Source organism: Gouania willdenowi, chromosome 10 (assembly GCF_900634775.1).
Source record: "Gouania willdenowi chromosome 10, fGouWil2.1, whole genome shotgun sequence".
In the NCBI taxonomy this organism is placed as follows: Eukaryota; Metazoa; Chordata; class Actinopteri; order Blenniiformes; family Gobiesocidae; genus Gouania; species Gouania willdenowi.
Window position 1 is genome coordinate 26,039,517 of NC_041053.1, and position 25,522 is coordinate 26,065,038.

The 25,522-nt window shown below is 37.3% G+C and overlaps 1 protein-coding gene across 3 annotated transcripts in view; it reads right to left on the reverse strand.

Annotated features, from left to right (window-relative positions):
- Window positions 1-25,522, reverse strand: part of LOC114470638 (connector enhancer of kinase suppressor of ras 2) — an 85,692-nt gene that overhangs the window by 47,985 nt on the left and 12,185 nt on the right. For all 3 annotated transcript variants that reach the window (XM_028458933.1, XM_028458932.1, XM_028458934.1), the window contains exons 2-5: window positions 18,658-18,821; window positions 8,699-8,901; window positions 7,137-7,224; window positions 3,332-3,373 (exon numbers count right to left, since the gene is read on the reverse strand). In XM_028458933.1, coding sequence (XP_028314734.1) covers window positions 3,332-3,373; window positions 7,137-7,224; window positions 8,699-8,901; window positions 18,658-18,821 — 497 coding nt within the window. The remainder of the gene's footprint in view (window positions 1-3,331; window positions 3,374-7,136; window positions 7,225-8,698; window positions 8,902-18,657; window positions 18,822-25,522) is intronic.

The window sequence follows — 25,522 nt, forward strand, 5'->3', positions numbered from 1 at the left end:
TACACAGAAAGATCTGAATCTGGTTCAAAATGGAATGTCTCTCTTAGTGAGGTCATAACACGGAGAATACAGCGAACAACTAGAACAAAAATGGTGTCAAGCAAATCACTGTCCTCCTTGTATGGAAAAGAAACAGAAATCACAGAAAGAATGGAGTAAAAAACACTTATATGCATCCGTCTGCGTGACTCTCAATCCCACAATGCATTGTGGAAAACTTTTCCAAAAATGTCAATAAGAGGATGTTTACAGTGGAGACGAAAACAAACTTTCGAGTGACAATTTCAACCTTTCACATCCTTTTTCCCCCCCCCCGACCATATCGTCTTCCATTTATTAAAGCATACAACATGGATTTATCTGATGAAAAACTTTAATCTTTCATCCAATGTCATGTGGACAGTAGAAGATCAAAAAGATTTTGGGCTCTAAAAATAAAAATAAACTATGAATGATTTGCATTACCTGAACAAAATGCTCGTGAGGATTCATGTGAGACAGGTGGGAAAAGAAATCTCCATAAAGTCAGCTGAAAACTAAGTGAAAAATCACCTCCTGCATCCTGACTAAAAAAAGCTTTAATAATTAAGGTTGGCATTTAGGTACAAGTCACTAAGCAACCGGACCATAGAGCTGCATAAACCATCAATGGCGATGTTTGAAATGTCATACTAACCTACTACTCTACTCATACTAAGTCTGACGTCAAAATAAATATGGAAAGATTAAGAATGTGACAAATACCCGGATGTATATTATATCCGGACATCTTATATTTATATTTTATATGCACGGTGGGCACAATAGTCAACCGCCCCATGATGCATTGCGAGCGGACCAGCTTCAAACTAAAAGGCAAAAATCCCCATTTCAAAACAAAAGCATCTTCTCTTGTCTTCCATTAGTTTCTTTTAACACTTTTGTAAATAGGGCTCTTGTTTTGAAGTTAACCGGAAGTTTAGTCAGTAGCGCAACGGCGGGAGTCAGAAAATGTCTGCATGAAATGCGTTTCTATGGTTTTATGGATCAATAGACCACATGTTGATATTCTACTTGGTCACTTTCTTGCTTAAAATGTTTTCAGAACTTTCTAAAGTGGCGAATTAACAGAGATATTCAGCCTCAGTGTGTTGTAGGTTCGGAATGCATTTTGGGAAACTTGGAAGTATACTTCAGTGGGAACTCTCACCATCCTACTCATAGTAACCATACTTGTAGTATATAGTAGACAGACAGTATATACTCATTGAGTGTGTAGTACGTTAGTATGCTATTTCAAACACAGCCTGTTTACTTAGTTAGATTCCTGCACTGATCCAGATATTAGGGGTGTCCCGATCCAATATAGATATCGGATATCGGTCCGATATCAGCCAGAAAACAAATATGGGATCTTATCGGACTGCATCTAAAATCTATATAATTGTTTTTTGGATTTATTTTTCCAATATCTTCTATTTTATTTCTTAATTTATTTTATTCAATCATATGTTATTCTTTTTCTAAAAGGTCAATTATATGTAATCTATTGGTTAATAATAAATGCGTCTGTTTTTTTAATAATCAAGCCTTTTCTAACATTCCATACTACAAAAAAGGTAACAAGTATGTATGATTCGTGTTGATATCGGATCGGATCGATATCGGTATCAGCCAATAACAAAAGCTGCAATATTGGTATCGTATCGGAAGTGAAAAAGTTGTATCGGGACATCCCTACCAGATATCTTCATTGATAAGCTGTCTTATGACTTTAAGTGGGCTATATTTTGAAATGAAAAAACTTCACAACACAAAAGTTGCAGCAACGTGAACTCTTTTAAATGAGCATGAAATGATAAAGCATTCAAACCATTAGCGGACTCTAGTGAAGTGCAGGATGAATGAAATCCTTTGATTTATTTCAATCTCTCTCAGACCAAATATGGCTGCATATGGTGCATTGTCCACATTGGCAGCATGCATGCTGTTGCATATGTTGCCGAGATAGTAAAAGTGAAACAGAGTTAAAGATGGAGACGGTAGAGGAGAAACTGGAAGTGAGAAAAGCAGAAAAGGCAGTGAAGCAGCAGGAGGAAAAACGGAGGAAACAAGAGAAAGGACGAAGAAGAAGAAGAAAAAATCCTCAACTAGGACAGGCTTATGTAATTTCTCTCATCCTCATGCATGCATGCACATAAAAACATTCACTCATACACACTTCATGCTCCATCAGACACCCAGGCTCACACATGCTCATAACTTATCTCCTGTTTGTCTCTTCATCTTTACACACACACATACAAACATGCACGTGCACGCAGACACACAGACACACACACACACACACACACACATATCAGCTGTCTATCTGATTGCTCCAGGGCCAAGACGAAGAACAGTAAAATTAAAGCGCTAGAAAACCATCACTGAAACCCATTTATGTTGTTCTGTAAAACAATTAAAAAATCTACTGCTGCAACTACTTTCAATTAGAACTTTGGGGAAAAAGCTGAAATACATTCTAATGCCAAACGTTTGCATTTAAAAAACAATCCACATCACCATGTATTAACTATACCATCAACACATTTTTGCAATTTAAAGGTAATAATATAATTGATCAGTTAGAACTGTTAAAACACAAATACATCAAAATAAGAGCTTTGGTGTTTCATTTTCATTTTTGTTTCATTAATACCATACCTTGATGATGTCATTTGATCCGCCAACCCCATATGGTAATAATGTACTTGCTATAGCTTGGTGTCATTGTTTGGTAGACTAATTTTTACTCTGAGGGGACACTTGGATACTCATTTGGAATATTGCAACCACTTTTCCTTGAATGTTCATGCTTTCATTGGCAAAAAAGGAACTAAATTTGATTTCATTCTATTTGAATGTGTGGCACTTATCCTCTTTTAAATGCAAATGAACCATTGAGTGTCAAAAATCCAGTATTAAAGCCCGTCATGTGATTCTCTTCACCTGACCTTGAGTGGCAGGCAGTTCTGTTCACACAGTAGCTGCTCACTTGATTTCAAGTGCACATTTCACACAGTTACACACAAATGCTTGCCATGAACACATACAAATATAACAGGTCTTGTTTTTATAAAATGCTGTGCTTTATTTTTTTGGTTGTATATTATATATTCGATACATTGTAAAACAAATTTCATGGAATTTCCAGTCTCAATTCTCAATATTTTGTGTTTTACTTAAAAATGTATATTTAAATCAGTTAGAAATATGAATTTAACATTGAATCATTTTACATAGAAATGCTGTTGCTGACCGTACATGACAGAAAGATGCCAACGAGTGTTTTTGCAGAGAAGCAACTTACCACATGAAGGATCTTGTTCTCAGTCTCATACACGGTGCAATCCTTTAAAAAGAAGACAAGGAGAAAGAAGAACGGATGAGATGTAGAAAGTTTTCTGGTTATCTACAGTAAGACGCTGATATCTCTCCTCCAATCAGGAAACAGAGCCACACAAACTGAGACGCCACGATTAAGAAATGGCTTCGGACGTTTACCTTTAAATTTTCAGCATTCAGCACCTCATTTCACTAAGTGGGAACGCTAATGGGGTGGATGGACTGGTTCTGGATGCTCTCATTTTGGGCCGAAGCCTCCTCAGGAACAACATTGTTTTTAATGATAGCTGATAGTTAATCTATTTCTGGGAAAGCAGCCCACGAAATCCACCAGATGTATGCAGCAGCAGTTAATTCATCTGTTTGATACATTGTTGTGGGCAGCGGTGCTATCTTTGTCCCTCACTGCAACCCTGGCAGCACATGTTCATTTGGCCCATTGTTGGGTTCCTTTCTCTTAGCGCTGCTCTGGCCCCTGCAGGAAGGGATGGGTGTTATCTGCTCAGCTCCAGGACTCACTCTGGGCTCAGGTACAAACACGCTCATATATACTGTACAATGTAAGAAGGCTGTGGAAACATGGTGGAGTCCACAAGAGAAGATTTATTTCTGTCCAAATGAGTGGAACTTTAATCACAGAGCGGACAGGACTAAAAACTCTGGGAAGTCTGCTGCAGACCTTTTCTGGTTACCGAACACAGAGAGAATAGGACCGTTTCAGCTGATATCCCACCAGATTTTTCTAGTATTGCTCCTGTTTTGTATTTATTTATTTGCACATTGAAAATTATTTTTTAAAAAATCCATCAAACATTTTAGGCAGTGGTTATCCGTACGGTTTCCGTATCAATATACCGACATTCAATCCGTACGCAGCGCCCCTATTTGGTCAGTTTAGGTCACGTGGTATGTCAGTCATTGGTCAGTTTAGGTCGCGTGACTAAGACTAAACCTAACCCTAAACCTTTACCTAACCCTAAAAATTGTTGCGATATAGGGTTATAACCTAGGCAGTGGCTATCAGTACGGTTTCCGTATCAATAGATTGACATTCTATCTGTACACAGCGCCCCTATTTGGCTATTTTAGGTCATGTGACTAAGACTAAGACTAAACCTTAACTTAAACCTAACCCTAACCCTAAAAATTGTTGCGATATAGGGTTATAACTTAACCCAAAACATAATCCTAACCCTAACCCTAAGACTTCGGTAACTGTACCAGTAGCACCAGGGGTTCTCCGTACGGCAACCGTACAAAGGGAAACTTTCAACATTTTATAACTGTACTAAGAAGACCACAGGGTCTTATAAAGCCACCTCACTAATTCCAACCACAAGTAAGCAATTAACATATACAAAGCAACGAAGAAATACAGAAGTTTCAACTTTACCAAATAGTAACATCTGCAAATGTTTTTTAAAGAGTTCAAATACATAGGTTTCAGAGTCTGAGATAAATCGTTCCAAAGTGATGGGCCTCTATATTACAAAGTCCGTTGGCTGATTAAAGTTCTGCAATACGGCCGATGAAAATCGCTGCAATGCCTTGTTGAATGATTGTGAGAATCAGAAGGATATTTAAAGAAGTTACAGAAAACATTTTGGTAACTCATGCCGTCTGTGGGTGTTTCAGTAAAAATCCTTCTCACTTAGGTTTTGTTTTGTGCTGTTACAGTCCAAGTAAACCAGTGTGAGGAAACCAACACCTGTTTAGATCATGTACGATTAGATAATTTGTACAAAAATAATTGCACAGCTTTTGTGAGTGCAGTCCATTATTTTCCGTGTTTTAATACCTAGCGCTACTGATGGCAGCCGTCAACACACACGGAAGTTGATCACAAGAAACGAGAGGCACCAGATGCATAACACCAACTCTGGTTCCTTTAATCAGTTATGTTCAAGTGTTTGTCATAATATTCACACTTCATTTTGATTCATTGATGTACTTGTCATGCACAGTTGAAAGCAACAGATTACATGTGCCCATATTACTGTAAATGAGTTGCTTTTCAGACTCAGATTTATTGTCATTACAACGAGAATAATGAAAGGTAAGGTGCAAAAAACAAAAAAACAAATATAAGAAATATCTAAAAACTTTATTATAATAAAAACACAACATGACAAGATGAAATTAAATTAAATAGGCACAGTCTAAAATACAAGATTGAAAAAGGTATGTACATAAGTTGCAGAGAAGCTGTAGTGTGTATATACGGTGGATATTGCAGGATGAATATGTCACAGAGGTAGTATCAGTTGCATCAGTATATTGCATGTATTACAGACAAGTGTTACTTAGGGCTCTTACAGCAGTTGGAATAAAGCTGTACCGGTACGTCTAAATCAGGAATTTTACTTGTAAATTTACAGGGCGACTGTGGCTCAGGTGGTAGTGGGTCGTCTTCTGGGGGTTCGATTCCAGTACCTGACTATGTGTCGAAGTGTCCTTGGGCAAGACACTGAACCCTAAGTTGCTCCCAGTGGTCGACTAGCGCCTTGCATGGCAGTTCTGTCCCACTGGTGTGTGAATGTGAGAGTGATTGGGTGAATGAGCTGATATGTAAAGCGCTTTGAGACTGCTTCAGTGTGTTGATAAAGCGCTATATAAAATCAAGTCCATTTACCATTTACCATTTGTACTAAAAGAGGAAAAGTTATTTGCTACATTTCTACACCCAACCGTTACTGTGTAAATAATATTTTTTTTTGTTTTAAAATGATTAACAGACATTGTGAAACTACAAAAAAAAAAAAATCAAATGACCTGACAACAATCAAATGCATCGTAAACATAATGCACCGCACCAAAACAAAGCATTGAATGTCTGTTATGTTTTTATTTTGAAGTGAATTTATTGGTGTTATTATATTTAAAGAAGAATCTTTTATTTTATACAGATGCCTTTGTTGAAAATAAATTATTCCAATAATAGTTTCTACATGAGATGTTTACTGTATATATGCAAGGGAACCGTGGCAAGATTTATTACCAAAAATAAATGTGGGAGGTGAAAGTTACTTTGAGTACTAATTAATTGAGCTACTTTTTACTTAATTTCAATCAAGTAACAGTACTTCTACTTGAGTAGAATATATCAGTACTCTTTATACCTATGCTGTCATGTGACTTTATGCTGTCATGTGACTGACTCCTATTAGCCAGCGAGCTATTCTACAATATTAATTCAGCCAGAGTGGCCCTATACCACTGCAAACAGTCAGGATCAGTCCAGAACCTTCCAGAATCAATCCTGAAATATCAAAAATAAGAAAAAAAAAGGATTGCTTCAGACTTAGATTTGTGACCAATAAATCCAGTCCATAGAGAACACTCACAGAACGGACCGAGTCGGATTATTTCCCACGCTAAAAATCTGTCGAGGTCCGCTCTGCATACGGCGTGCTTTACTGGGTTAGAAAGTGTACGATTTGATTTTCTCGCTATGGAAAAAAAGAAAAAAAAACTAGCTCTGTCTGAAATGGCAGAAAGAAGGCCTCGAAACCAAGAGTCCCACAGTTTACTTCTTGTTGAGGAGGAGCTCTAACAGCGAGCCCAGGAGCTCACCTCCCAAGGCTGTTAGTGAGAGCTGCTCGACCCATGCTGTAAATAGCCTGTGGCAGTCAACATATGTTCCATACACAGTCCCATCTATTAAAATGCACTCACAGCCTCTATCCCAGTCCATTCGTGATAAATGTGGACACAACTGATTGAGAAACATATATACCATGTGTGTTTTTTGCGTAAACGTGTGAAGGTACCTGTTGTACGATGGTTGTTAATTCAAGGCAAAGCTGCACAATGTTGTTCTTCAGTAAGGAATATTCTGTCACACTGGCAAATGGAGACCTGTCAGACAAAAGCAGAACAAATGATTATTAAAATCACATCCAAGCTGTGGAAACAGTTGAGGAGGACTTATATTCTTTTCTTATTTCTTGCTAGAATTTGCCTTAACTATGTTTTTAGAGAATGTACAGTGAATTTAAAGCCATTGTCTATTTGGAGAAGTGCAACAGACTGATAATGGTCAGCTAAGTTCAACAATATTTCTTTGGATATTTATACAAGTTGCCCGACTGTTTTCCAATGACCCTGACCAATCTGAATCCACAATTATTAAAGCAAACACACTATACATATATATTATAAGTGAATGAGAATGAAAATCCTATTTTAACACTTAAACACAAAGTAAATGAAACAAATAGTAGATAATAGGGGTGTTGAAAAAAATTGATTTGGCGACATATCGCGATATTACGTTGCGCGATTAAAATTTTTTTTTTTTTTTTTTTTTCGTTTATTTTTATTTATGTTTCGGGAAAGTCTTTTCCACTGCAGGAGACATTGCAACTGCACAAAAAAGTGCACAGAAACCTGGGAATGTTGACCAGCTTGTGTTTTCAATCAAATTTAAAAAGAAAGAACTAACTTTCTGCATTTATTTGTTGTTCTAGGCATATACCTCAGTTAATTTGCACTAAAGTCCTGTTGTACTAAAGTCAAAGTTGGTTTAAAAGCCACAGGTAGATTATGCTATTTTTTTTTATTTTAAGTTGTTCGCACATGGCATGTTAAAGCCAATGTATGAGTGTGAAATATGCCAATAAAATATATTTCATACATAATGTTTTCATGAAGGTGTACAGATTTACAGATTAGTTGTTTCTTTAAAAAATCGCAATAATCGCCTTATACTTTAATATCGGGATATATCGTATCGTATCATGACCTATGTATCGGGATACGAATCATATCGCCAGATGTCAAGCATTACACACCCCTATTAGATAATGTTAAATGTTAATGTTAAGGGAGTTTTTTCTTCCCACTGCTTGTTCATGTGGATCTTGTTGGTTTTTCTTTTTCTTAATATGAATTTTATATTTTGATAAGCGCATTGAGATGACTTTGTTGTAATTTGTGCAAAACAAATAAAGTTGAATTGAATTGAATAATGCTTAACATCAAATCCATGAACAGTTTATGTGTTTATAAGAAAATGTATGTCATATTTCATCATTTATTACACCATTTTGATTTTTCTACATTACTTTATATTCAAGCACACTGAAGTCAATATAGTCATTATTTGCAATCTGGCACATTATTTACAACGCATCACTGGTGTGCTACTGTACATGTCCCATAATATGATTGTTGAATGCTTTCTATAGAAAAACCCTTTTACTCTCAACACCTGATGATTTCTTAAGGTATATTATATATATATATTATTATACAACAGCATAGTAGTTGAAAAGCAGTGTTCTAAAGTCATTGTGGCCCAAATCCTGTTGGTTAAAGGAGCAGTTCCTACCTGTCGAGCCAGGCGAGCAGGTTTTTGGCGGCACCTATTAGATCTACCACAGAGGTGAGGAAATCATTTGGTAGCCTTCGTGATGCCCGTCCATCGTAGTGGCCCCCCCTCCGTCGGCCCAGGATGAAGTTCTGAAGGTTCTTAGCGGATGCATTAAGCTTATGGGATAAAGTCCGGAGGTTCTCCGTCTCCAGGCCGTAGTTCTGTAGGTAAAACAGACAGGTTCAGTAAAATTATAATACATAATCCATTATGTAACTGATTTAGAATGATTAATCTTTCCATTTAATCCATGTGATAAGGAAAGGACATTATTGCCAAACTCATATTCTGGTGGTAAACATTGAGTTTAAGTGAAAAAGCTGTGGGGAAAAAAAAATGAATATTTCAAGTAATCAAGTATAATATTTGTAAATTTTTTACTAGTAAGTAGCGATGTAATGATTAATTGTAAGGCAGTTAAAAATCGATTCATAGGTATCACGGTTGATATCGATTTTCTGAAAATTGAATCTTTTGTACTTTTTTTAACCAGCAGAGGGTTAAATCCGGAAGTGTAGGCGGCGGGCGGAGTCTGCTAATACTTTCTTTCTGGCTGCCTTCTACTCTTAAATATGTTAATAAATGATTCATTACCCCTTTAGCACCGAAAGAATATCTGTAATATTACTTGAATATCTGTAAAAGTCACGTTTTTCTATTAGCTCTGTCTGCTAGCATAGCATCTCTTCTTCACTGCAAGATATCTGCATGCCAACCGACCACTGGGTTACCAGCGCCCTCTGCTGGTCCAAACAAATATGACGTAAATCAATGCAATGACAGTTTTTTTTTTTTTTTTTTTAAGTCCAATTGTTAAGGCACAAAATACATTTTCAGTTGCACTTTTAAAAGAAAAAGAACTATTATGCAGTTTTGCATTGTTTATTATAGAACCAGAATTTAAATTAATAGGCTTCATTTTCATTTGTATTATTCCTTTATTTATTTAATTCAAGATTTATTTTTAGTTAAATTGCATTGTGTTGAATAGTTTATCAAGGAATTATTTTGACAATGAAAAATATAAGGAAAATAATAGAGTATTTTCTAGTTTTTTTCCCAAAAAAAAAATTTGTCTACAGTCCCATTTTGTAAATGAAAAAATCGTGAGAGAATCGTATCGTGAACCCAGTATCGTGAATCGAATCATATCGGGAGTTGAGTGAATCGTTACATTCCTACTAGTAAGTATACATAATAGTTACAAATGCACTTTTTTTTACTCCTATAGTAAAAATATTTGAGGGCATTTAAACTCAAAGCTAAGCTAAGGTTAGCTAAACATTCAAGTGCATTAACTCGTTAAGTGAAAGTTTGTTTTTTTGTAAGTGTCACTATGTTGAATAAACTGCCTAAGAGTTTGAAATGAAAAAAACAATTGGTAAATATTAACGAACATGCTGTAAAAAACAAAATCTAGCGACGACATCACATGAACAATACTTCTATCGATTGAAACCTTAGTGCATTCATTATTTTGGAACTATGTGTAATTGTATCATCCCCATTGAAACAAAATTTGATTCTATTCTGTTCTCTTGTGTGTTAACCAAAATAAAATAGCTGTTTGAACATGTTTTTATTTGCTACATTGAGTTTCTAACTTATGTGTGTTTCACTATACATAGAATTAGAAGCAAGACGTTCCTGCGTTCAAGCAAGTGTGGAATTTGCATGTTCTCCCCATGCATACAACAGTTTTCTCTGGGGACTCTGGCTTCCTCCCACCATCAAAACACATAAGTAAGGTAAAGTTTATTGCAGCCTTTAGATTACCCGTAGGAATGTGCGAGTGGTTGTTTTCTATTTGTGTTTGTTCTGAAATAGAATGGTGCCAAGTGAAAATTGTACCCTCGCCTAGCGCCATTTGCGAGCTGAACCTGGGCACCAGTAGACCCTTGTGACCCTGAACAGGAATAACTGTACAAAACATTGTTTGGCAATAAGATATGATATAATACATGATATATAATATTGCTATAAATATAAAATATGGGTGTATTCACATTTCAAGTGTAAATGGATCAGATTATTAAGGATTTACATAATATATTATTAGCATATCAACGTTTTAATCACCTAAAGCTCATATATGAGGGAGTTTAAGATGCCAAATGTTTCATATACCAGTGGAGGGATTACTGTAATTATATAATTTTTTTTAATGATATACTATTAGGAAAAGGTGATTCAAAATTATTTTAATTATTAATTATCAACCTGGAGCCTGTACAGCACGGAGGATACCTAAAGGATTTTAGGATGCATTATGCTACAATTAACCTTATTTAATTACTGTACAAAGTGATGTGATTAGATAAGTTACTTGTGGCTGAAATAGAACACCTCACTATACAACTTGCTACACAGACATACAGTACAACACAATGTAATACTATACTGGTTCAATATTGGTCTGGAATCCAATAAATTACAACAACCGCTTACATTTCCACAAGTGCACCGCTCTTTACAATATATAGCGCGCGCACACACACACACACACACACAGACACACACACACACACACATGCACACACACACACAAGCTGAGCTAGACATATCTATTCCTCTTCTGCCTCTAGATCTTTTCTCCACAGTCACGACTACAGTGGCTACAAAGACAAAAGAACAGAAGAGAGAGAGAGGGAGAAAGAGAGAGAGAAGAGGGGAGGGGAGGGAGAAGAGAGGAACAAAGATAGAGAGAGCGAAAAAGGAAAAATGAGGCAACTGAGGAGCTAAAGAGGCACAAGACAAGAGAGGGGGGGGGGGGGTGAAAAAAAATCATCCAGCGATGCATCACACAGTAAAACTGGGTCATGCACACACTGCATTCATTCTGTATAATTGTATGTATCCTGTGTGAATTTCACTGTAGACCTGCACTCACAGTGCACATGTTGGCACAGCTGTTTCTTTTTACGCTGTCGTACGATTCAATTTGATGCAGCTGCTTCCAGTGGGGAAGAGACGGGAAGTAAAGCAGAGACTCCAGAGCCCTCGTTCCACCACCTGGTTTATACGTGTACGAGGAGTGGTTGTGTATATACAGAAAGAGAGAGAAAGGCTCTATTCGAGGCATGTACGTCAAATCAATACAGTAACAGGCTGATGCCATTAATGCAACCCCGTCCCACTTTCTTGTCAATGTTGTTGCCATAGCAACCACAAGTAAATTGGCCCCACAGCTATGCTTTTTTTTTTTTTACTTTGCATCGCAATCAGAATTATTGGAATAAAACAATCAATAATAATGACAAGAGAAGAAAAAACAATTGTATCTGCTTAGTGAACACTACGTGACACTCATTTATCAGAAAACAAAGACACGCCGTCATATTTACTCACTCCATGGTCAATTTCGATTCGATCACACACATTTACTATCCCTGTGGTGGTTTTAAAGACACCAATTTGCCAACCGTCATGTTTTCCTAATGTTGAAGAAAAAAAAAACAAAGTATGAGAAAAAAACAACAACCATGAAAGCTAAAGCAAGTCATGTAAACCTTGTTCATGCTGGAATCCATCTCACAATAATTTCTCTAAATCTGAGCCGCCTCTGATTACACTGACAACCCTTTTAATTTCTTTTCTGCTTGGCTTGCAGAATGTTATTCCCTCACAGGACACTGACTTGTTTATACTGAAGATGATTTTACCCCATCAGATAATCAGTCTCTTATTAGAGTTGTCAAGAGTAAAGTGTGTAGCTGTGTATACATGTCTTACTGTAATAATTTAAACAAAATCAAATAAAGAGTGATAGAATTTATGGCTTTTTAATATAAAATAGTCATTTTAATGTTTCATCAAGTGAAAATACTAATATACACAATGACTAATTGTGTTTTCTGAGCACTTAAAGGAGACATATCATGCTTTTAAAACCTTCCTTTTTACATATAAATCATACAGTTGTGGTCTATATAAAGCAGAACTGCAATGTTTGGGTCTGAATTCCTCATTATTATAGCTCCACCCCTTTTCTACCCCTTTTCTGATGTGCTTCTAAGAGCGTTTTGGTGCGGTCTCTTTAAATGCAAATAAGACACTCCATACCCCGCCCCCTCTTCAGGTTTCAGAAGTGACACTCGGTTCAACTCAACCTTGTTCGGCCATTTTTGTAGTTTGATAGAAGAGATACGATTATGTAGCGGTGCAGAAAATGTTTATTCACACGTTATTTACAAAATGTCAACAACAGAAGACTTGTCCATCCAGCCTTACATGTTTGAGCCAGAGTCTGACCTGGCGGAGCGAGATGAAAATGAAGATGATGACCCTGCAGAACCGTAACATAGAGCTAACACAAGCACCGAGCTAACGCTAGCGCCGAGCTAACGCTAGCGCCAAGGTAACGTCACAAAATGCTTTTTAATACAGTCTTTTCTGAGACAAAAACGGCAAAATGAAATGATTAATGAAAACTTTAGACTTAAATTAAATCACGTAGGCCATATCATCAAGGATCTAAAACGAGCACACAGCGCTAACATATGAAGACAGTGCAACTGCTAATGCTAACAAAACAATTACAGGGACATGTTATCATCACACTGTGCTCTGTTCGTCGTCTCCAAAGATAGAAGGAATTGAACCCTCAATCAGACAAAGTCTTTTGGCAAATCCTTCTTTATACTGGTGGAGGTTGCAGAAGCAGTCATCCTTGAAGTGCTTCGCGCACACAAAAATGACCTTACCCACAGATGTGGGTACATTTCCGTGAAAAATAAAACTCAACCAGGCACTTTGAAAAGGTTCTGATGCTGGGAGATGGTGTAATGAAGCGTGTGGGTTACTACATCCAACAACCGAACATTTTGACTTATCCTCTCGTAACTTCTGCATCCTGGAGCTTGGACTACAAAATAAAAGCGAGAACTAAAAATGGCAGATTGCTCAAAGTGTTGGACCTGGAGTTGATGTACTCATTTGGCAGTTCCGCTGCAAATACTGTGATGTCATTGTTCAAAAAACGTAATAGAGAATCAAAAAATCGAAACAGATTGAAAAATATGACCAAAACAGAATATAAAGATATCAACGGAGCACCTGAAGAGATTAATTTGATTTTTTCTGTACTTCTAAACACTCTATATACAACAAAATGCATTTAAGAGCTAAAAAAGTGGATTTAGCATGATATGTCCCCTTTAAGATAAATGAGTTCATAGCTTTAACAATATGCACAATAATGAACCTTCAACATAAAATACCAAAGCAGTGGGCCACCACACAAACCAGCATATGACACTTTCAATATTTAAATAAACCAAAAGTCCTTTGCAGGCCTGATTATACTGTATATATACACTGAACAAAAATATAAACACTTTTGTTTTTGCTCCCATTTTTCATTAGCTGAACTCAAAGATCTAAAAAATTTTCTATATACACAAAAAACCCAATTCTCACAAATATTGTTGACAAATTTGTCTAAATCTGTGTTAGTGAGCACTTCTCCTTTGCGATAATCCATCCCACCTCACAGGTGTGCTGAAACATTTGAATGAGTAAGACTCTGTGCATTTATGTGTCCACATGTGAGGCCAAATCAGACACACACACACACGCACACAGAGTCAAACAGCCCTAAATAATCCAGCCATGTGTGCCTGCAAGATAAGGTGCATCCTGCACACACACATTCTAACTCATTCTACATTCTCTCTTCCTCTCTCAGGGAAAGCAGCACCTAATTCCTCCCTAATTCTCTAATCCTGTGCAAGGCCACTGAGCAGACAGTCAACTGTGATTGAGGAATCAACACAAACCGGTGCCCAAATAATAAAGGGATGTTTTTTTAGTATTTCTTTTATAAACAAGCAAATAAACAAACAAAACTAAATATGCATTTTTACCTGTGCAAGTTTAGTGGTTGGAGTAAATTTGTTAGAAAACCTGCTAAGATAACAAAAATTGGGTTTCATAGGATGAAGTTTATTGAAGCAACCTATGATCGAAAATTAAATCATATATACCTATTGCTGCACAAAACATCCACCAACGCAATAATGCATCAGTCATTTCTGAAGTAAACTTGATGTAAGTGTTACGAGTTCTTACTCCTCCTCCAGCATTACATCTGTGGTGGAACGAGGAGGATGAAAATGATCAAATAATAAAATAAAACCTGTTAGTTTTTCTCTCTTTTTTAATGTATAGAGTCGGATTCCCCTGCTAAGCCCTAAGATTCGAGGTTCCCAACTTTTTTTTTTTTTTGTTGTGATCCTATTTTGATACCACGAATGTGACTACAGAGAGAAACAAGTTCTGATGAACTACAGCCGGGCCCGCGGAACATCTCCACGCTGAAGAGCATGTACCACGTTCCCTGACTCAGTTCCATCGAGTAAAACAAATAAAATTGTGCGACGTAAAATCGTAGTCTACGTTGAATTACCTTTGAAACGACAAATCACACGACTATGTTTCAAAAAATTTAGAAATTACCGGAAAAAGTGATGGGCCACCGTGCCTCCCTCTTTCAAAAAGGTCTCTTAGAGTCTCTTGACATCCGCTCATAGAATATCCATGTCAAATTACAGCCCGATTCAACACGCATTAACGGAAGAGTAGTCATTTGGAAAATGGGGCCCCTGTTGAAATATTTGACACAAATAAATGAGAAAACGGTAATAATGGAAATTGCCTAAAAAAGGGGGGTGGCCCCTAATCAAATTGTGCGAGGCATTATCGTAATCTACGTTAAATTACCTTTGAAACGATACATCACACGACTATGTTCCCATAAATTTGGAAATTACCATAAAAGGGGGGTTGATATTTGTCCTGTGTGATGTTTATTTTAAAAAGATCATTCAAAAATTTTAATAGTTTTAACATTTTTTTTTAAACTAAGTGATTATTTATCATCTTGTAGACCGAGACAGTAAAAACTTTAGCCAAGTAAAATAAATTGGATTTTAGAAGATATGAAACACTGTATATTTACCGTACTAATTAATGAATACCTAAATCTAGATCATTAAATCTGCCAAAATTTCAGTCTGCAGCCAATCTCTCCCTGCAGCCAAATTGTAATCTTTTAGAGTCATGCTTTGAAAATGTATTACTCCGTAAAGAGTGACTGTTTGAAATGACAGGTTGCTAAAGGAGCTTTAAAACAGTTGCGGCAATTCAAAAGACGTAACTCATACTGGAACTAATGGGTTTTCACCCTCTGGTATTACTTTTGATTTTAAGGGTGACGCCATTTTATGAATATGAAATCATTGTCCAAGTAAAAGGTCTCTTCATACACATCAAATATAACGAAAATTGCATAATTCACCTATTAAAGTTGGTTAAATACACAAAAAGATGTGCTGTGTATGCATGTTTAAAACCTCTAATGAGGTTTTTCAGACTTTACTCGGTTGAAATGCCTTTAAGGTTCTATCCCAAAAGTAAAGCAGTGTAAACAGATGATTTAGTTGTTTACTTGACAAAGTCATGATTTTACCTATTTACATTATTATTACAGTTTTTCCAATTGCACAGTTTGTTCCATGTTTTCTCGGTATGATTTTGGTAAAGCTAGGGAAAACCTGCATCACACCAATCACAAACCTCACTTTCATTTACCTATTAAAATTGTGAAAGTGATGCTTCTGTGTTGGGATTTAAAAGCATAAAAATTAATGGATCACAACTGCTCTAAACTTGCTGTAAAATTGTCACCCGATGACCTGTCCAATGGGAGGCCAGGGTTTTTTTTTATCTGAATCTTAGTTTTAAGGATTTCTAATCTTTTAATTGTGTTGATGCAAGGTTCTTCATGAGATGTTCTTCAGCAGAACCAGCAAATAATTCACAAATCTCTGTGCTTTGAAATGGCAGTTACTAAATCTAGCATTATTGTGTATGTCACACTTAACAAAATGAATCCTTATCCTTCATCATGTTAAATGGAAGGTAAAAAAAATTGGGGACAGTTCTGCAGATCCTTTAATCCAAGGAACATCCATTTCCACAAAAAAGGCAGCAAGCTACGCTATATATATTGAGCAGTAGGAGAATGTATTGTGATGCATTACAGCTTTTATTAAGGTCAGAGTTCAGTGGCACATTTTAAAAATCTTTTTTATATCAAATCTGGCAAAACAAATTAGAACCAACAGATTTTTTAGATTTATTCATGATCATGGGATCAATGTAGTGGGTGAGGGGGAGGAGGAGATTGTTCTATTAGTTAGGAACAAATTTTGAAATAGACTGACAAGAATAAAGATCAGCTGTAAAAAATACAAAAAACAACCAATGTTGGGCTACCATTAACTAATCAATATCCAATCACAATTTCTAATGGAACACATTTGGACCTGTACGCACGCATCTGTGAACTTGGATGGGAAGATTCATGGTGAATTCAAAGTAAAAAAGTGAAATCGTTGAAAAAGTTGAAAAGTTAGAAATAAGTTGAAAATTGTTGGAGTTATTCATTTTTTTCTCCCCATTACATACCTCATGGGATTTTTGTGCAGATTTTTGTGATTTATTCTACAAAAAATTTACGAATCTCTTAGAAAAGTCATAGCACTCGATTCCCAAACAAGCCGCACGTTTTGATGTATAATTTGCATGGGTTTTCTCACAGCTGTAGGAGGAGTAGCGCTGCGAAAAACGGCGGAAAATTAAGAATAAATGCTTCGATTCGGAGCCCGACTCCCTATTAATAGATAAATGATACCCAAAATCGATAATAAGTTATCAGCAGTTTGAGTATGAACAAAATGGGTCTTAAACACTTCAACATACCCACCTTCCCTTGTGATTGGCCCTGTGCACCCTGAGCACGTCAACATACAGAGACACACATGCGCACATTTACTCCTTTGATTAGGAAACTTCAATGTACCCACACATGACAAAACACACAAACTCCTCAAAAACTAACTTAACTCAAAGACCTCAAAGTAAAGACCTTTGGTAACACTTTACTTGAAGTTGTATACATGAGGCTGACATTATGTTTTCATTATCTGTCATTAGCATGAATAAGGTGTCAAGAAGGCTGTCTTTAAGTGTTGTTTGCTAAATTACGACAACTTTTGCTAAATTATGACACCTTTGGAGCTATGTTGGCATTTTTTGGGTTAGGTGGAGGGATCTCGTGGGTTTAGGCAGGGTTAGGGGTTAGAAGATAGGGTTAGGGTTAGGTAGGGTTAGGGTTGGGGGTAAGAGTTAGGGTTGGGTAGGGTAAGGTTTGTGGTTATTTTGTCTCAATGAAACCCCCTGAATGGTTCTGGACCATTCAGTTTGGTATGGGGAGTCAAAGGCAGGGCACGGGCTGGGGCATGTTACTCAGGCCCCTTCTATTCCATACACCATTCATCAAAGAGTTTATGAAGGTGCGTCAGTGTCGGTGGTGTCTGAGATGTGTCCAGAGTCCGGAAGTGGGTAGACCAGATACAGTCGACCACCTCCGAGCCATCTTGGCTAACCCTGGAGACAGACTATGTGCCAGTAAGATTGGAATGAGCATGGGATGTGGGTTTGGGACGCAGAAATCAGGGTTAGGGGTTCGGCCGCAGGGGTGGGCAACTCCAGTCCTCGAGGGCCAGATTCCTGAGACTTTTAGTTGTGTCCCTGCTCCAACACACCTGGTTGAAACCAATGTGTTGTCATCAAGCTCTGCGAAAGCATGATAACGAGCCATTCATTTGATTCAGGTGAGTTGGAGCAGGGAAACATCTAAAAGTCTCAGTAGTCCGGCCATCAAGGACTGGAGTTGCCTATCCCTGGGTTAGGGTAACCAACGACACTTAATGACAGTTTTCACGATACCTTACTCATGCTAATGACAGGTGTCATGTCATAATAATGACAGCGTAATGTCAGCCTTACAAACTTTTTCCTCAAAAAAGATACTCTGAGAGGTACAAAACCTGGACGGAAAAAAAGAGACTGACCAGGGCACACAGGAGGTCAACAGCTTCCAGGATCAACTCTTGATGTCCTATCCTGGTGACGCCAAGCTCCTCCAACTCCTGATGTGTGATGTGCAGCAGCTGCTCTCCCCCCATCTGCTCCCGCTCGAAACTCTTTACGTACTGCTGGAGACAGTCGTCCAAACCTAAGGAGAATACAGATACATGCAAATTAGGAAGTGCAAGTCTACCTGTCTTTCATCAACCTATGAAATGTCTGTTACATAAACCACAAAAGCATTTTCAGAAGACTAATTGGTGGTTTGGGGAGCTTTATGCCAGGGATGGTGAAGACACAATAAGGAATCGTGATGAGAAAACATAATTTCTGACTGTGTAAGAGAAATACAAATACTGTCACCGTCCATTTAGATGCAGCACTAATCACTAATCACTAATTGCCTTACTCTACTGAATAATAACTTATAAATAAATACACCAGTTTGAAAAATGAGATCTTTTCAGTGTTATAGGCATGTTTTCTGAAACCTGGAGCAGTGATTTCCAACCATGGTTATGTATGTATCCCTAGGTGTATGTGAGCACATTTTAGGAAATGGAATCCAAACATTCTTTGATTTATTTCCAAGAAAACAAGACAAACTCTAACTTATTTTAGGTTTATTCTCGTTTTACAATGATTTTGGCTGGGCTCATTTATGCCATATTAAAAGGGAATGTAAGAGTAAATAACAACCAACTTGTTACTGTTTCTCTAAACAAAGAATGAAGAAAATGTAAAGCAAGCAGTGCAATAACTTTTTTGTCAAAGTTTTTACAACAGCACTTTTTCACCTGATGCATACATGATGAGGAAATCAATGGCAAAAATATGCCATAGTTTAAACCTCTAATAAAACTTTGAATCTGTTTGACACGGTGGCACGCATGCTAAAGCTAATGTGGTTCAATAAAGTGACACTAAACCAAACGAGGATGTGCTCTCTTGTAATAGTATGATGATAATGATGGGCGACCGCGACCAGGTGGTAGAGGGTCGTCTTCTGATCGAGAGGTTGGGGGTTCGATCCCAGTACCTGACTATGTGTCGAAGTGTCCTTGGGCAAGACACTGAACCCTAAGTTGCTCCCAGTGGTTGACTAGCGCCTTGCATGGCAGTCCTGTCCCACTGGTGTGTGAATGTGAGAGTGATTGGATGAATGAGCTGTTATGTAAAGCGCTTTGAGACTGTTTCAGTGTGGGGATAAAGCGCTATATAAATCAAGTCCATTTACCATTTACCATAATCAGAGTTGCCTTGACTTCATCAAATCTAATCTAAATGAATGCTTTAATCCTTAGAACGATGTTGAAACAATGGGACATTGTCTTGATCAGAGGAAGACAACTTTCATCACAACAGGGGCCGCAATAATGAAGGGCCACATTGTGTACGTTCATGTCAGCATTTAGAATAATGACCGATCTGAGCGTCAACACAGGAAGGAACCAAGCGTTTTTAGAGTAGATTTAATGTTTTTCTGTCATTCTGTGTCTGTTGTTGTTTTGCTTTTTACAAGTCATTTTTTTTCCATTTCTGTTGTGCTTGTGTGTATTTTTCCTGTAAAATGTTTATATTTTGGAGTCATACTGTGTATTTGTGTTGTCATTTTGTTTGTTTGTAGGACTATGGGTTTGTAGAGACATTTTTTGTGTTTTTCTTGTCTTTTTGTTGTAACTTTCTGTAATTTTGTTGTTGTTTTGTGTGTTTCTAGAGGATTTTCTGTGTTTTTCTTTTGTCTTTTACTGCATTTTTTTTTCATTTTGTGCATGTACTTTGACTGAGTTAGACCGAGTTGCCCATGTCTGGACTAGATAGAACAACTATACACACACACACGGACAGTAACACACAAGGAGAGTCACCTCGTGTGTGTGCTAACTGACCGCCAACTAACCTAAGTGACTGTGGCACATTTGGGACCACTGGTTTGGAATATCTATAAATCTATATATTTACAACATACTAAACTTAATTTTTTTGGTAAACCAAACCTCTACAGTTTTAGGGTCACGACGTCAAAATTTTCTGTCAAAATAATCCCTGACAAAAATGCTGCTTAATGTGTATCTGAAAATAACCATTAAAAAAAGGAGCATGATTTGTTGATTTGGAAGTTTCCATTGCCATACTCTTAGGGATCCAATCAGCTGCGTGGAGCTTGGTCCAGGGTATTATTGATCTGAAAAAGCTTCTGGCTTTGAACCAAACAAAGTCAGCAGAAAGCACATCTCCCCAAAGGCCTAATGAACAAGGCTGCCTGAAAATGAGCAAACAGTAGGGGGAAACGCACAAGAGGAAGCAAATCGTAACATACACACACACATACGCATTAAATCCGCTGAGACACACCGACAACACACTCTGCCACTTCAGGCACAGGCGGTTCAAACAAAGTCGCACATACAAATGCAATTACGACTACGGCGCGGCTGTTAGTCCGGATCTTGATGCTTCTGTTGAGGCGTGCTGTTAAAGCTGAGCAGAGCTGTGAGGAAAACACTGAAGCTCAAGGGAAGCCATGCTGACAGCGAGCAGACAGTGTGGCAGCACCTTAACACAGTCAACACACACACACACGGGACATCCCATACAAAAGATGAACCTACTGTTACTGTGAGTGACATTCATAAACAGTCTTGTTACTCAAAGCACAATAGAGCCATTTTGATGAAGCACATTAGTAAGCAGCTGTGAACTGTAACAACAACAGGTGACATATCAGTGATTTAAAACACTCTCTAAGGGGAAACTGTCTAGCATGCTAATATTTTTTTATTCATCATCATGCAACATTATGGTTGCAAGTTAGCACATTAGCGTAGTGGATGATGTGAAATCAAGCAGCTATGATATGTAATAGCTTTAGTCACAAACCCAAGTCCCGTACAAAAGTTTTGTTACTGTAATTCATGACTTGTTCCTGCTGGTCTTGTTTTTTTCACCTGTCCATAGGACTGGGCAATGTGGACCAAAGCTCATATCTTGATATTTTTTCTCAAAATGGCAATATACGATATGAATCCTGACATTTCTAACTCAAAGACTTACCAGAAAGACAATTCTGGATTAAATTTGCGGATGCAAAATGCCACACAGGCACATTTATTCACAATTTGTGCCACTTTTGACTTTTTTTCCCTATAAGTGACAGCACGTGTGAGTGAGATCTGTAGTGTGGCTTGTTTAGGGGAAGGTCTGGTTTAGGATGCACTCAGAAATCCATCTAACTTTGCTTTTCATACTGTTCTGGAATGTAACAAAAGCAGCTACTCCTAAAATGAGTATTTTAATAAAAGATAAGCAATAAAATGAAAATGTATCGTTATAGGCAATATTGTAGCTTTCTATATCACCAAAATAAAAATTTTAGATATATCTTGAATCTCGATATATTACCCAGGCCTAATGTGCGTCAATAAAAATATACAATAAAAACAAGTGTTTCATGCAAATTAAGAGGTTTAGTAATCATACTGTGCAGAATATAGTTTTGTGTACAATAAAGACTAATTTCTCAATTGCCCTGATTAAATCTTTGCTCTGTCTGTATGGAGTTTGCATGTTTTCCCTTTTCTCCTGTGTGGGTTCTCATTGGGTATTTGCAATCAGAACATCAACGTCAATTTAATAAATTGGAGTCTCTACCTTGATGGCCATATAGTGAAAGGGTGTGTGAATGTGTTAGTTTTAACATATTTTTTTAATGTTAAATCTTAATATCTTAGAATGTGTTTCTATCATGAGCAAGTGCAGTGCCTCACTCCAGTGTTTGATTCAACTCTGCAGCTTTTCATTTCATAAGAGATGTTTATGAATGTGCAGAAGCAGTGTAGTGAAGTGTGTTAAATCATTAGCGCTGTGTGCTGAGATGTGCACATCAGCGTGTAGATTTCATTGGCTCGCCTGCAGCTACAGGAGCACAAAACATGGAGGCAGAGCAAAGCATAAACCCTGCAGTGAACAACTATGTATAACCATGTGACTCTTGGCCCCCTTCCTTCATGGCTACCTGGGATGACTGTTTCTCAGTTGGAGATCTTAATGCCCGTACACAAAGGCGGCTACACTTCTGTTTTTTGTTGTTGTTTTTCACTTTTAAGTTTGTCCTTCCGGATTTATATCAGAAACACTACAACTCTAACAGGTAATATATTAAACAGTAGGTAAATATGACCTATATCTTCTTAAGATCTTTAGATATCTCAGAGTATAATGAAAAAAAACCCATAATAAATTCTGGTACTATTGTTTTCAATTTCATCAACATTTGTAAAACCCAAATGCTTTCCTGTTGTTTCTGAATTTTAATATAAACGGTCGACCAATTTAATGGTTTTGTTTAGAGCTTTAGGGTTTTTTTGTTTTTCTTTTAGTAATCAAGGAAACCAATAATCGTTATTTAGCAGGTACAGTATATATTTGCTCTAAAAACTTAAAGCTCCAGAATTGTGGTATTTTTCACCCATCTCCAATTGGTCTAAGAAGCCCAACAAGATAGTATTTGAGGTTTATTTTCCCAAACTCGCCAGTTTTCTGAAGTTTTAGCCCTCTGAAAAGGGCTTCTAAAAACAGGCTGTTTTGGGGAGCAGCGAAGTAAATCATTAACAGTCTTCCTTCTCCTCCTCACCTCTTCTGCCCACAGAAATAGTCCATTTAGGATGATAGTTTATTGTTTTGTCCTACCGCTGCGTTGCATTGGTTCACAAACACGTCAGATCATGTCAAAGGCGATACGAGGCAGTGTAACAGCTACTAAAAGTGAAACTGATTGTGAGTAACCACGCTGCTCTTTGGATTATCTATATACTGGATTATTTCTATACTGAACGTAAATACATTATCTGTGACTATCTTGCTATGTTTGTTTTACCTGTAAGGTAGCTTGAGAGGGAGTAGCTCACATTCTTATGTAGTGTAGGAGGAGCCAGGATTGTCAAGAGGAGGAGTTTCCGGCTTATGAGTCATAAGGGGAGAAAAATCCAACTCGTCTGTTTGGAGCTGACTTTTTACAAAATGTGGAATAACAAGGGAGGGAGGAAAGAGAACTTTTTCAACTTTAGCCCTCTGAATGAGACTAAAGGGATGTATATCATTGTAGCAAAACCATTATAAAGTGATTTTTCATAATACTGCCCCTTTAGGGCTGTGCAAGAGCCAAAGGAGTGTGTTTTGAAATAAAATTATATCAGCATGTGTGTGAAAAAGAAAAAAAAAAAAAACGCAGGTAAATATTATTATAAAAATGCAGAATTTTGGCCAATATTATTGATTGTGCTGATTATCGGTAGATCATGGTGTCAATTGCTATGGTGCAATGCATTCACATCAACAAAAAAATCAAAGGCAACTATCAGAGTGAGTCATTTCTTGGTCTATTGCTAGTTTCTATTCCGAGTGTTGTAGTCATTTTTAAATGTATGACCCTTGGACAGCCACATTTGTTACTACCTTACTTTAAAGCTAAAAATTATTTTTCATTTGGTGAAGGGTCATGATGAATCTAGTTAGAGAGTTACTCATGCTTGGTATTGGTCCTCCACTAAAAAATACTCAGGGACACTGTATCGACAAGAAATAACATTGTATTCAAAAGACTGATTCGAAGATGCACTTTTCAAATTTAAATTAGGTATTATATGGGATCCGCAGTAATATTGGGACTGTCCTGGACACGGGGGCCCCCACAACTCATATTTTTTTTATTTCTCTATTGTTTTATTTTGTTGATTGTTTTTCTTTAGATTATGAAGCACACAGTTTGTATTGGACGGTGATTATGGGTTACAAAGCAGAAGCTGCACACAGTAGAGCTTTAATCGGTCCAAAAAGAGAAGACCTGATCTGAACACAAACACAAACGCAACAGAAAAGCCCCCTACGCTGGTTGAAACATGGTGTATGGTGCAACATCATTGCGTAGGGGATCAAAAATACAGTGTTGGGGGCCCCAACACTCAACAGCGCTGGCGAGAACCCTGAATAAATAGTAAGAGACACTGACCTCTTAGGGTCAAATCCCTGCTGTGGATGAAAACAACCAATTTCTTTCTCTAAGAAGAGAATAGTTTGAATTTTAAGTCAATCCAAGCACATGGATGCCACTGGCACTGTATATATTCAGTGTGTGACACACAGCTGCCAGCCAATAAGATGAGTCAGTTTCCTTCCTGGAGGACAAACAGCTGATATGGGTTCATCTGCTAAGTTCAGATGCAAGCTGGAAATAGCTCATGCCCACTAACACACAAAAAACACTGATGTTGAATGTTTGAGGGACGATTGACTAAGTGTAGCAGAAAGAATCACAAGAAGAAAAAGAACAACAACTGTTAGTACATTTTATGAACCAATGAACAAGAAGATAAATCCAATCATGTGAAAAGACTTTAACGATGTCTGGAAAAAAATATTTGACAGCTTAATAAAACTTAAACATTGTATATTCAAACAAAAAATATTCATGGAACCCTTTTGTGTTCTGACACGGCGCCTCCGCTACACACGTCATTCAGAAATTTGTCATGTGGGCATTTGTATGAAAAGTCAAACTATATAATACTTTGCATCTTACTATATAAACTCAAGGGTATTGCTTACCACACATTAAAATACTACACTACAGTAAAATGTGAAATCAGTACTTTTTGTTTGCATTTATTTCTGTACCCTGAAATCTTACCTCAAGTTACAGCTCTGTCATTTTAAAATGATCTGTGACAACATCTCCCACTCATTTAACACAGACAGATGCAACTCCTTCCTATCATTCTTCCAATCAAAAAATAACACCCTCTGCAGTTCCTTAAACATTTCTCTCACCCCCGCCCACTCCTCACCTGACTG